General features: G+C 27.2%; 2 protein-coding genes and 2 pseudogenes across 3 annotated transcripts; 3 read left to right on the top strand and 1 right to left on the bottom strand.

The window, feature by feature from the left end:
• Positions 1–1,978, bottom strand: LOC105147017 (uncharacterized). The gene is made up of 4 exons (XM_011057729.2): positions 1,424–1,978; positions 876–1,238; positions 499–802; positions 1–368 (listed from the first exon to the last, which is right to left on the bottom strand). Exons 1-4 carry the CDS (start codon positions 1,556–1,558, stop codon positions 112–114), a joined length of 1,059 nt encoding a protein of 352 aa, XP_011056031.1. The 5' UTR covers positions 1,559–1,978; the 3' UTR covers positions 1–111.
• LOC147907248 (allergen Tha p 1-like) lies at positions 1,726–7,163 on the top strand (annotated as a pseudogene).
• A 2,056-nt stretch (positions 7,164–9,219) lies between these two features.
• Positions 9,220–10,407, top strand: LOC105147018 (ejaculatory bulb-specific protein 3-like). The gene is made up of 2 exons (XM_011057730.2): positions 9,220–9,474; positions 10,184–10,407. Exons 1-2 carry the CDS (start codon positions 9,261–9,263, stop codon positions 10,348–10,350), a joined length of 381 nt encoding a protein of 126 aa, XP_011056032.1. The 5' UTR covers positions 9,220–9,260; the 3' UTR covers positions 10,351–10,407.
• A 141-nt stretch (positions 10,408–10,548) lies between these two features.
• LOC147907247 (ejaculatory bulb-specific protein 3-like) lies at positions 10,549–13,382 on the top strand (annotated as a pseudogene). The gene is made up of 2 exons (XR_015547534.1): positions 10,549–12,307; positions 12,993–13,382. The product of XR_015547534.1 is annotated as an ejaculatory bulb-specific protein 3-like (transcript).
• The last annotated feature ends 876 nt before the right edge of the window (positions 13,383–14,258 follow it).

The raw sequence follows: 14,258 nt of genomic DNA, 5'->3' as shown, positions 1-14,258 counted from the left end.
TTTGTTCATTTCGCTATTTATTATAATTTAAATGAATACTTAACAATCTTAAATTAAGTTGTGCTTATCCGACGTATTAATTACCTAAGCTAAATTGAGATCAAAAAAGATTTAGCGCTCCTGAATGAAATTCTTAACGTTGGTCTCGGTGGCATTATTTTGTCGTGTGATCGTAAGGTATTCTTCGGTGATCTCTTCGGGCTGAATTTTATTAAAGTACGTTTCCTGCTCTTTGTGTATATAGTATGTATCATCAAAGTTAAAATGCAATCCCAAAACTATATTTAGCGCAGAAGTGTCATATGCGTGACAACCAGAATATCGATATTGTGGTTTTTTATTGAATCTACAGCCTGCCGATTGCGCACCTACAAATATTTAATTAAAAACTTAACATATATAAAGAATTAGATACTTATTAATACATATAAAATTATTTATGCAAATACATCTACATAAAATTTAGAAATATTTAACATTTAAAAGAAAGATACCTACCAATAGGGGAAATACAATCTCTCGTCAATGCACACTGGACCCAAGGTAGCATTACTTTTTCTCTGATGTCTTTGAAATTGCTGATTATTAAGTGTGATGCTCTAATTAGTGGGAGAAAAAAGAAGCTCTCAGCAGAGGCATGAAAATACTCATACATCTTTGGATGTGTTAATGAACTAATAGCGTGCCTTGTAGGCCAAGTTAAGATTCCATATTTTGGACAAAGATATTTCGCAATGTCTGAAGAATTGAGGCGTACATTGGAATCCATATAAATTATACTACCTAGTGTATTTAAAGCTGTCTGCGGCATAAAAGCATTATTCAATTAGTATCTTCCTTCTGAAAATCTATAGACTTTTTCAATGATTACTTACTTGAATAACTAAAGGTCTATAAACATGTAGCGTGTCATCTTCGACATGAGCAGGAAATGGACTTAGATCAAAGTGAGTTACGTTACATCTTGTAGAATTACAGACAAGTCTAATACTTTGTAAGGAATCTTCATTTAAACCAACGCTATAAATTACAATACTATTATTTGGCAAAAAGTGGCTGATGTTTCTAACGAAGCCATATATATATTGCTCGTTCCCAGGCCTTACGAGCGACACAACCGTTACATTGTGAGATTTGGAACTGATCGGCGTGGTGACTGTCTGTCCATCCAGACCAAGCAATGCAAGGTACTTGGAATCTGTCACTAGACGTTTCTCCTCAACATCTTTTAAATTTTCCTAAAAACAAGATCTTGCACATGAGAGAAACAAGGAAAAATAATCCAAGTAGAATTTACTGAATATTAATAGGTACTTTAGAATAACTTCTTGTACAGTTGATCTTTTTCTCTTCAACGTGAAAAAAAAGAAGAGATAAACCGTATAAAAAGTTCATTTAAAAACAATAAGTTTATTATACTTGCCTGGAAGCTCCGTAATTGCTTGTGAGTCTCCGTCACTATAGTCTGAATGGAAGATCGTTGATTGCTGAAGGCGATAAAAACAATGCTGCTCCCTGCTATGCAGATAAGCAACAATAGCAGGCCTTTGATACGCATCGCTCATCGTTTAATAAGATTTTGTGGCCAATCGGAGACAATAATATACCGACTACGTTACGTCAAGAACGTCCACTTAAGGTTAATTTCTCGTCGTAACTTCATAATACATCACGTTGCGATAGACTGAGCACTGTAGGACCCCATATCTAATGCATGAGTGCAAAATGCGGTTTATCAACCTAATATTTACAAATTTACCGGCGATTAGATCAAGGTCTTTGATAACAAATTATTTCCGCGAGTCTATGGGACCTTTTCCACGTAAGCGATTGCATCTTACATAAAACACGACTGAACGCGATGTGAAAACAGGCAATAATACCAGAACACCAGGGCAGAAGGCCAAAACTAGAATGCGGCTTACCGTGAAACCAAATAGAGGGGATACACATTCACAAAAGAATACACACACACACGCACACGCACACACACGCGCGCACACACGCGCGCGCGCGCGCACACACACACACACACACACACACACACACATACACGTGCGTCCGGAGCTTCGACCATCTTCCGATAATATAGAAAAGGACAAATAGATAATCTATTTTTTCTCGCGCTAAATTTGCATTATTGCCAGCTGGCTTTACAATTCCGATATACACTGTCATTAAAAATCTATACTGCACGTTACTTGTATTACAGATTTTCATTACTGCGCAGTTACATCGGAACACGATCTAAATTATGCGTACTTTACTATGTACTTACAATGTTTTTATATGTGTAATAAGATACGATCAACATAATGTTACAAATGCTTTGAAACATTCCTTGATTGGTCAATTTGTAAAATTCTTTCTTTTGATTGATTAATCAAACGCTTCAGAACATTTGTAGAGACTTCGACCACACCCATAGAAGAACACGAGGTTATAGCCACCACTATTTTATACAATAACTTAATTTTGTTAATATTTAAATTTAAAACTTAATCAATTACATTCGGCAAGTTCAACTCAGACATTTATGCATAAGATGTATAAAAAATATTTTTAAATGTCTTATATCTAAAACATATCTAATTAACATTTTTTAGATATCTTATACAACACATTATCTGGGAATTGATCTTAAATTAGATTCAAAGTTAAATGAAATATTTATTACTTCAGGTTCGTTTATTGAGACGCTGTATTGATTGTATCAAATTAATTGCTACGTACAGTTTTATTACATTTTTTTTTAAATATATTTCATAATCTTGAAATCTGTAAGATATGAGGCATAGTAAAATATCTATTCGATATATCACGTAGAATTGTAAAATAATTCTTAAAATAATGATACATTTCTCAACTATCAAAACCGTATCATTTCATAATTATTTTACCTTTCTATTATGAAATATATCGGACAAATATCTCAGTTTGACGCATATTTTACAAATTTTAGGATTATGAAATAATTATGTTTTTAAGAAAAAAAACTAAAAAATAAAGTTGTATGTAGCAATTAATTTGATATTATACAATATAGCGCCTCAAGGTAGCAGAGTCTTAATATTATTTATTTATAGAAATATAACAACACTTCATAACGAATTGAAGAGAAGTAGAGACAGTAATTAATGTGAGCCCTTTACAAAAATAGATTTAAAAAATTGGTTTTGTTTAAAAAACAGTATTTGATTACAAAAATTATACATTCACAAAAAAAAACAATAAAATATTACAGGATGTATGGAAACATATATACGTACACATAACTTTTGCATACAGCCTGCTTAGTACTAAAAATCTATAGTATCCACATATAGTATGAACTGTAGATTAGCAGTAGAGTTACAATCGATTTATCGAATAATTATTTTTATATATGAAAACCTCGAAAAAGAGACCGTCAGCGATAAGTATGCTCAGGAAGCTACATTAATAAAATGTTAAGCTATTGTTTAAATTATAAGTGCATCGAAATGTTTGTACAGCTAAATAAAATATTAAATAGCGAGCAACACACACAATTATATACAGAGTATTTCTTAAATAGCGGACATTAACTATATAGCGCTATTTCTAATCAAAAATTGAGTTAAAAAGTCCTTTACTATTTTGCAATTTTCGTAATAGTTAATGGTTGGGCAGCCGGATATATGCTTATTCGGCAATCTTTAGAAATTAATATTTCGTCAATCATTTAATTTTTAATCAAGAATAGCGCTACATAAATAATGTCCGCTATTTAAGAAACATTGTATATCGTGATAATGCACAAAAAAGATATACATATTAAAATGAGGAAAGAAAATCGTAAATACTTCATTAAATTATTCATTAGCTATAATAGTTTCTTACAATTAAATGAGATCCATATCAATTTTAATAGTAATGTTTTGAGATAAAAATCCGGATTATCATTTATCTACATCTGTTTATGAAATAACAGAACAAAATAAGATTGCTTTTATATAAAGCTATTTTTTTCTGTTATTTCAAATAGATAATAAAACAGGGAAAAAGAGAGAAGAGAGATGATTCGAAAAGTTAAACTGAAAAAAAAATAGACCTAATATGATCGAATGCAAGAGATCTTACGTCAAAAATAATTTTTTTTACATTATTCAATACCTATATAATTAAAATGATACAATTTTATAAAAAGTTAACAAATTTGAATGTAGAAATATTTCAGAGAAAAGTCGTTTAAAACATTTTAACAGAACTGCAATCTCACAAGACAGATCCGTTCAAAGAATTGATCCCTATCGCCGAAAAGTTAAGTCTAATTATAGCATATTTGTTATAATAAATAACATTATCGCAATATGTTATTTTATTTTAAAATAAGTGCAAAATTGACTATAAAAAATATTATATTATGAAAATTATTTTAATGCTTGGAAATTTCATTAAACGTAGAAAACAGGTTTTGTAAACATTAAACATTTCCGGGATAATCAAAATGTTCTATCTTTTATATGTATAATGCATTACTTATATAATAAAGAATAATTTATGATAATTACAATGGTTACTTTTTTCATTGACAATCCAAGGAAAGCGATTTATAAATCAGAGTTTTCGTCATCTTACACATGTTAATTTTTTATCTTGTATTAAGTGTATAAATAAGAAACACATTTGATCGGTTGTCCAGTATCTCATGTATTAGTGTAAAAGTAAAAGAAACGATAACTCAATTTAGCTACATTGTAGCGATCATCAATATCGCATATGTTCTGGCAGAAGAATTCTACTTCAATCAGTACGACCACATTGACGTCAAGAGTATTCTTCAGAACGATAGATTGCGAGATCAATATTACAATTGTTTGAAATGGCGCCATGCATAACAGCAGATGCGAAATTCTTCAAAGATATACTTTTATGCACAAAATATTTCAATGAATAAATTTTCACAACAGACTCTTTAATCACTTAGAATCAAGTATTTCTCAACAATCTATATGTATTAGTAGTTTTGAAATAATTAATGACCGTATAAGGAACTTCTAACAATAAAAATAAATAAAAAAATTATCAAATATTTTTTACTTAATTTGGGAAAAACATTTTTATTCAAGAGACTAATGCCTAAATTCTAAGTAAATCGTAAGGCTCATAACATATTCTTGTAAGACTGGTAAAAATTTTTAAATGTTTATACTTTATATTTTTACAGACAGCTTCTTACTAGTCACAAAATTTATAAGAAATCATAGATATTTACAAATAATCTTATGATACATACACAGAAAATTAGAATACTAGTCGTTCTTACAAGTTTTACGAGCTTTACGATTCTAATTAGAAATGATCCATTAGACCCCTATTCTATATAACTCTTAATGACGATATCATTACAATATCTTTGGGTAGGTTTCACAAAAAAAGTTGCACAACGACATAACAATATCATTACTGCCATTAAAAAGTACAGAATAGAAGCCTTAATAAAAAATATACATATAACTAAAAAATCGAAAGTTACTAAAATTGAATACATATTCAAATTCTTCCTACAAAATTCTTCCTATTAAATTGCTCGAAGATTGCATTATAAAGTAATGAAGTATGTAATACATATGCAAGATAAATATTACGTATCTTTCAAGACAATCACTGATTTTTGTATTGTTGAGTTTTGAATAAATTTTTTATCTTCTTAAAAATATGACAAAAGAGGTCATCTCGAGAGGAAATTATTATTTTTTATAAAAATCGCATAGATCTCAACTTCAAAAATATTTCTTGCTTCTACTTAATTTTCCAATATTCCATACATGTTAATTAGAAAAAAGATGAAAAAAGAAAAAAAGGAAAAAAAGAAAATTTTATGCAATAAATTAATTAAAACCAATATGTCAAGAATTTTGTAATTTAATTTCAGAGATTGCCAGCGAAGCTCTCCAAGATGAATGTAGGAGATGTAAAACAAAAGGAAACATTGAATTTAATAATGGATTGGTATACAAAAAATAGATCTGAACAATGGAAAGCTTTCATCGCAAAGACTATTGACAATCTAAAAAAGAAAAACGAAGATGCATAATTATTAATAACTGCTGAAATAACTCAAATAATGAGAACATGGAAAAAATAAAAAATGCCAAACCATCTACAAAATTACTGAAGCTACTTTTATATTCAAAAATATTTCTTTAGAAAACAAAAAATGTCTAGATACTATAATTATTATTGGAATCAATTGTATTATAGTGTGTGCGTGCGTGTGTGTGTGCGTGCGTGTGTGTGAGTGTGTGTGTGTGTGTGTATTATGTTATAGATATTGGAAATAAAATGAAGAACAATTGAGACTTCATCTTCTTGAAAATTATAATCATTAATTTGGTCGATACTATTACTTTTGCAGTATCCTTATTTAATAAATACGCATAAAAGAAGATGATAGTTTTTATATAATAACAATATAATAATTATTCTCATGTTTATAAATGTATAATATTAGAGCACATGCATACAAATAATTATGTACTACACTTCATCTGATATTCTTAAAGGAGTGCCAGTGCATCCTTGCTAATAATTAATTGAATATCAGGAAACTAATGACTAGTAATATCAGAAAATAAAAAAAAAATGCAAAATTTTCCGAGATTAAAAGTCTGATTTTAATTTCGGATAATTTTGCATTTTTATACGCCTAATGATTTCAACGATATAACAATTTAAATGTTCGCATGAGCGACGTTTTTTATAAATTTATGAAACTTACAATTTATGAACTTACTCAATAAAATTTCATTAAAATTTTTTTCACGGAAAACTTATCTCATATTTTTATGTGTAGACTAAGAGGTATGTTAGCAAATTTAAAAAAAAATAAAATGATGTTAAAGGTGCCCGGTTTGACGTGGAATATCTCATAAATTATAAGTATTATAAATAAAAACTAATAAAGTCATTTAAAGAGAGAACATGTAAAATATTAACTTATTTTTAATGGTATATATAAATTAATACAAATTCAATCGTGTTAATTTTTGCCCTGTGTTATTTTCTTTACGGTCCTGCCAGCTTAAATATTAAACTATTAAATATTAAATATTAAATATTAAACTACACCGTTACTGTTTTCTTTGAAATGACATATAATATAGAATTGTTTTTGGCAATATAAAATAGTACAAATTCAATCATATTGATCTCTAATATTTTTTCTTTTTTTCTTTTATTTGGAATTGGTCCTGCCAGCTTAATATTAAGTCAACAGTGCCATGATTTTTTTCGAAATCGTATACGATACAAAAGTATCATTAATAGATTTTGTACAATTTAGTACAAAATGAATACTAAAAATTTCGAGAGGTCCGATTTGACTGATTTGGTCCTGCTAGCTTTATAGAGCTCGAAACCATGCAACTTTTATCTGAAACATTTTTTCGTATCTTCTATCGTATCTATTTATATCGTATCTATTTTCCGAGATATAGAATTTGCCTGGAGTAATTAAAATAAAACACGTGGTATATGTATGTATAATATGAGGTTTGTTTTTCCTAGAACATTTGTTAGATATTTTCTTTTATTTGATGCACGAATTGCGTGTTTTACGTTTTACATTGCGTGTTACATTTTTGCACGTTTCGCATTTCGCGATCGAGTCCTTCATTGTTAGAGCGGAATTCTCTCTTCATATTCCATAGGTCCGTTTTTTATTGCTACACTCTGAACCGGTGCAATGAGTTAAAGTGACATAAACATATATTTGTTTCACTTCAACTTATTGCACTAGTGTACTAATTCAGAAAGTGTAGCAAAAAAAAACAGACCTATGGAATATGAAGAAAGAACTATTCCGCTCAAGCAGTGAAGGACTCGATCGCGAAATGCGAAACGTGCAAAATGCAACACGCAATGTAAAACGTAAAACACGCAATTCATGTATCAAATAAAAAAAATATATCTAGCAAATGTTCTAGAAAATAATTACAACATATTTTGTACATTCTTCTTAAAACTCTTTGTAATGCGTAAGACAAAAAATGTGCAAAAAGAAGAGATAATAAAAGATATCTGTTAAATAATTTGATCAATTTTTCCTTAGAAATTGCATTTAGACATTTTTTTTATTATATATAATGGAGTTTTAATAAATAAATAATGTTAAAAACATTTGCTAAACTTTGACATAATGTATATTTTCTATTCAATTTTGTTCTACTTACAGAATATTTAAAATTATTCAATAATCATAATATAAGCCATTATAAATTTTTTTAAAGTAATAAAGAATGACAAAAATATAGAGGGAAAAAAAGGAAAGATAAATAGTGCAAGAATTATTAAAAAAAAAAAACAGATCTAATGTAAGATTGAATATAATATAATCAAGTTCGTAAGATTTCTTGTGTCAAAAATAATTTATGTTTTTGTCTAGTACATAATCAAATAATTCTAGAAACATTTTAAGACCAAAACTGGTCAATTAATGTACTTTACTCTTGTGTGCGAGCTAGCACCGCCACACTATATAAGTTGATTTTTTTAAACAATGAGCAATAAATTCAGAATCGGGATATTCTTAAAACTAATAATTCTATAAACATTTTTATTTGCTCTAAATAATAATCATTGAAAATAATAATCATTGCAAATAGAATGAAAAAGATTTTATTTTTTAATATATGTGTATAAAATATCTGTATCTAATCCTTGTTTCTTTACCTGATTCAAATAATATTTGAAATTGTTTGGGTGTGGACATATTTTAAAGAAAAGATAGTCATTTAAAATATTTTAAGAAAGCTACAATCTTAGAGACATTCGATAAATTTAAAATTTGAATAGAAATTATTCTATTGCCAAAAAGTTCAATTCTAATTTTAGCATATTTGTTACAATAAATAAAATTTCTCTCTCTCTCTCTCTCTCTCTCTCTCTCTCTCTCTGTCTCTCTCTCTCATCATAACATATTATTTTATATTAAAACAAATGCAAAGTTGACTCCAAGAAATATTATACTACATGTATAAGAATTATTAATATATGGAAATTTCTAGAAACTAACGAGTTAGGGAAAACATTTATATAATGCATGATCAATAAAAAATAAGTTGGTTAAGATAATTAACACAGTAAATTTTTTTATTAGCAATCAGAGACATGCAATTCATATTACTACCAGGTATATACTATAATTCATCATCTTACACGTGATACTTTTTTTATCTCGTGTCAAATGTATAAAAAGATAAGCACATTTAAACGATCGCTCAGTCTCATAAGTTAATATGAAACTAGAAGAAACGATGGCTCGATTTAGCTACTTTATGACGATCATCAGTATTGCACTGTTGTGCGTTTCGGCGGAAGAACTCTACTCTGATCGATACGACCAAATTGACGCTGAGGATATACTTCAGAATGATAAATTGCGAGATCAATACTACAATTGTTTTATGGAAACAGCACCATGTGTAACAGCAGATGCGAAGTTCTTCAAAGGTATACTAATTCACAAAATATTTCAATAAATAAATTTTCACGACAGATTCTTTAAACACTTAAAAATCCATTATTTCTCAACAATCTATATGTATTAATAGTTTTAAAATAATTAATGACTGTATAAATAAAGTACTTTTAACGGTAAGGATAGACATAAAAACTACCAAATAAATATTTGTTATTTAATTTGAGAAGAATATATTTTCATTCGGAAGACTTAATCAAAAAGATATACACATAATAAAAAATTTTTAAAGTTGCAATAAGTGAAATAATGACATATTTTAAATTTTTCCTAAAAATTGACACAAAGTTGTTCAAAGATTGCATTATTTAAATAATTAAATGTAATGAAATAATAATATAAGCAAACATTTAATATATATATATATGAGAATATTACGATATTACGTACCTATCTTCTCATTCGGATCATAGATTTTTTATAATATACATCGTAGTTTTTTGACTAAATTTTTCTGATTTCTTAAAAATATAGAAAGTTCTGGATCTTATTTTTTGTAAAAATTGCATACATATCAATTTGTCAAATATTTTTTGTTTCTAACTTAATTTTTCAATATTCTACATACATTATACGTGTTAATTAGAAAAAAGATGAAGAAAGAAAGAGAGGAAAGAGAATTTTTATGCTTACTATGAATTAAAATCAATATGTCAAGAGCTTTGTTTGGTTTGATTTTAGAGATTGCCAGCGAAGCTCTCCAAACTAAATGTAAGAGATGTACTGAAAGACAAAAGGAAATAATGAACTCAATAGTGGATTGGTACACAAAAAATAAACCTAAACAATGGGAAGCTTTTATCGCAAAGACTATTGAAAATCTAAAAAAGAAGAACCAGAATGCATAATTGCTAACAACTGCTGAAATAACTCAAACGAGGAAAGCACAGAAAAAAAATAGAAAATGAATTAATTATTTATAAAATCACTAAAGCTTTTATATTCGGAAACATCTCTTTAGAAAACAAAGAAATTTCTAAATTCTATAATTATTAATACAATTAATGTTTGTATTGTAGTATTATGTAGTATTATGTTATAAATATTAATAATAAAATAAAAGTGTAATTAATTTCACTTGTGTTGCTTGAAAACAGTAACCGTTACTTTTATCAAATACAAATTAGGATATTTATTTGCAACATCCTTGTTTGACAAACACACTTAAGAAAGAAAACATAATTTTTATATAAAATCAGAATATATATTATTATTCTCTCACAATTAATAGCACATAGTCACCTTAATATACACATGCATATTTAATTTAATATTTCACGTGAATTTTCACTGTCAATTTTTGACTGTTAACTTAATTTTTCATGAAACATTATCTCTTTGTCTAATCAACTGAAATTTTTTCCAAAACAAAAAACGATTCGATTTCGCAAAATAGGTAATGTAATGCATACAAATATGCAATAATGAATAAAAATATTTAAATAACGTGATGTATTAGGTGTTGGAATTAATTCGTAGCGTTTTACAAGTGATGGGAAGTACTTTCATTAATGTATTTTTTAATGCTCATGTGAAATAAATAACATTCTTTCATTAAAAACGCTACGAATTAATTCCAACACCTAATATAATATATAACATAATTTATGAATATAAGTATGTGTGTAAATATTTTGTGAGCGTTTTAACTTATTTTTCTTTATCATTAATGTTTTTGTACATATTTATCAATGATTAATATTAAGACGTATCCTTAGCAAACGTATCCTTAACAGGTAATCATATTTCTCCCGGAACAATAATACCATGTTATATCAAGAATATCTACTTTAGATTAGTTTCTCATCGCAGGACCACATCTTATAAGTTAGCATAATTTGTTGCTCTTAAAATATATAAGTTTCGAATTTGTTATTTGCAAAATATGTGAAAAACAGCGATACTAAAGTGCCAGCAAAAAATTACTTAAAATTGATATTGAGATATTGTCTGAATTTATTGCTCTCAACGTATCCAGAGATTAAGACCTTAATATCAAAGAGAGAAACAAATTTTTTCTGGTATTTTACTGTTTCAATCGTCTGCACGCTGAGACGTTTTTCGTTGTTACATTTATTTCACAATCAACAAAATTTAAATGTTTCGACAAAAACAACAATTAGCAACAACATTCCTTAACATTATTATTAAGTACAATTTCGTTATTATACATATATATTATGTTCCGCTAACTTAATGTTCCTTTAGAGGAACATTATTTTTTAAGAAAACTTACAGAGCAATAAATTTATTTCCTTGGAATTTTTTACAAATAAAAACAATAATTAGAATTAATTCTGTTAATTTTATTCCGCTTATAAGCATTAAAAATTATTACCTGGAATAGAAACTTCATGAAAACATTTACGTTATTTACGTAACATTGCTATTAACCACATATACTCAAATTTATTATCTGTATGACTGAGAAGATAATTTAAGACACTATCGCAGTTGATTTTTTCTTATTATGCAATAAGACAAGCTACTTTAATACTACAAGGTATTCGTCATTCTTACACGTCAATGTTTTTATCTCGAGTGTATAAATAAGATGCACATTTGAGCAATTGTTCAGTTTCTTAAAAGTTAGTGCAAAAATAGGAGAAATGATGGCTCGATTAAGCTACATCGTGCTTATCGGAATTGCACTGATGTGCGTTCTGGCGGAAGAACTTTACTCCGATCGATTCGACAATATTGACGTCTCAAGTATCCTTTAAAATAACAAATTGCGAGAAGAATATTACAATTGTTATATGGAAAAGAGCCCATGCCCGACAGAAGACGCGAAATTCTTTCAAGGTATACTTACACTTAGAGTGTTTCAACGAATAAATTTTTATAATAAATTCTTTAATCTCTCTCAAGAAATTAGAAATCAAGTTGCCAAGTTTATACATATATATCAGTAGTTTCAGAATAATTAATGTTGTATAAGAAATTTTTAATGATAAGCTTAAACAAAGAAAATAACCGAATAAATAAATATTTTTCATTTAATTTGGGAAAAATATATTTTCTATCAGAAGTATATTAATCAAAAATATACACATATAATAAAAAAAAATTTGAAAGTTGCAAGAAAATTTGAAATAATAACATATAATATTTCAAATTTTTTTCTAAAAACTGGTACTAAATTGCGCAAAAATTACGTTATTCAAACGCAATTTAAAAATAAACATCCCATATATACTCATGCATAAGAAATATTAAGTTTTATTTAAGACAATCAAAAGTTATTGTAACGTTAATTTTTGGATAAATTTTCTAATTATCTTAAAATATGACGAAAGAGAATTATATTTTAATTTTATATATTTTTGTAAAAACTGCATAAATATCGGTTTTTTTATTTCAAATGTAATTTTTCAATATTCCATACATATTTGTTAATTATAATGAAGGAAAAAATAGAGAAAGAAGAGAGAATTTTACGTTTGCTATAAAAACCAATATATTAGGAGCTTTCTTTATTTAATTTCAGGAGTTATGAGTGAAATTATCCAAACTAATTGTAAAAAATGTACTGAAAAACAAAAAGAAATGTTTACTGAGACGAAGAATTGGTTTACACAAAATAAACCTGAACAATGGGAAGCTCTTGTCGCAAAATCTGCTGAGGATATGAAAAAGAAGAATGCTGGTTTATAATTGCTGAAATACGATAATAAAGAAGAGTGCTGGTTTATAATTGCAGAAAGAATTAAAAATGTTAATCATATAAAGTTATTGAATGTTTTATATTTAGAAACTCTCTTTAGACAACATAGAAATTTCAAGATGGTATAATTATTAGTGTAATCCATGCTTCTATTGTAGTTTTATGCTATAAAATGTATAGAAATCATGAAATAAAATGTATAAGTATATTTAATTTACACTTTTTTCGTGAAAACCATTAATCTTTTTGACTGAGATTGAAAATAATTCGTTATTTGTAATGCCATTACTATTATAGTTAGTTTCTTTTGATAACAGATTGGTACTTTTTTTTTATAACTGTAACAGTAATACAGTAATTTAAGTCTTTAAGATGCCAAAACGGCTTTGTGATTGGTTTATAATATTTTAAGGTATCATTAATCAATCACAGGACTGTATTATAAAAACAAACTTTATGAATATCAATCTTTAAATTTGACGAAAATAATGCATGTATAAAATTTATTGTAAAAAATAATTCAAATATCAAATTAACCATGTTATTGTTTTGCTTGCTGTGTTCTATAATGTATTCTATAATGTGTTCATACTATTTTAAAATAAATAAGAATATTAAAATCAATAAAATTATGTTATTATCAGTTAAATCAAAATAAAATCAATAATTTATTAAACAACTTGAATTTAAATTGTATTAATTGAATAGTTAAATAAAGTATCCCTAAAGCATATTTTATATAAAGCCTATTCTACAAGTGCGTAAGCATAGTTGTAAGTGATTGTGTAGTTATAAAAATTCACCAGCCAAAAATACGAGAAGAATATTTAATCGTGATTGATCAATTTTTATAACTACAATCACTGACAATTATGCTTACACAATTGTATAATAGTTTTAATGTTTGCTTTATAATGTTTGCGATATGAACAATACAATTTTTACGATATGTATATATCACAAATAAAAAATGAACTAAATGGCATATGTTATGCGCTACTTCATTGTTTCAGTTATCGTAAATTTCACAACATGATAAAAGAAATATTGTCGAGAGAACACGCAAAAAAATCTGTACCACTGATATAC

This window comes from Acromyrmex echinatior, chromosome 15 (genome assembly GCF_024713525.1).
Source record: "Acromyrmex echinatior isolate Ae372 chromosome 15, ASM2471352v2, whole genome shotgun sequence".
NCBI lineage: Eukaryota > Metazoa > Arthropoda > Insecta > Hymenoptera > Formicidae > Acromyrmex > Acromyrmex echinatior.
Note: the sequence above shows the minus strand (reverse complement) of the source record. Positions and strands in the feature narration are given on the sequence as shown.

Excerpts from the sequence above, each read along its gene's own strand:
- LOC105147017 (XM_011057729.2), bottom strand. The coding sequence starts at position 1,558 with ATGCGTATCAAAGGCCTGCTATTGTTGCTTATCTGCATAGCAGGGAGC. Across the intron at positions 803-875 it reads ATAGACCTTTAGTTATTCAA|ACAGCTTTAAATACACTAGG; the intron begins GTAAGTAATCAT and ends TTTATGCCGCAG. Across the intron at positions 369-498 it reads AGATTGTATTTCCCCTATTG|GTGCGCAATCGGCAGGCTGT; the intron begins GTAGGTATCTTT and ends AAATATTTGTAG.
- LOC105147018 (XM_011057730.2), top strand. The coding sequence starts at position 9,261 with ATGAAACTAGAAGAAACGATGGCTCGATTTAGCTACTTTATGACGATC. Across the intron at positions 9,475-10,183 it reads AGATGCGAAGTTCTTCAAAG|AGATTGCCAGCGAAGCTCTC; the intron begins GTATACTAATTC and ends GTTTGATTTTAG.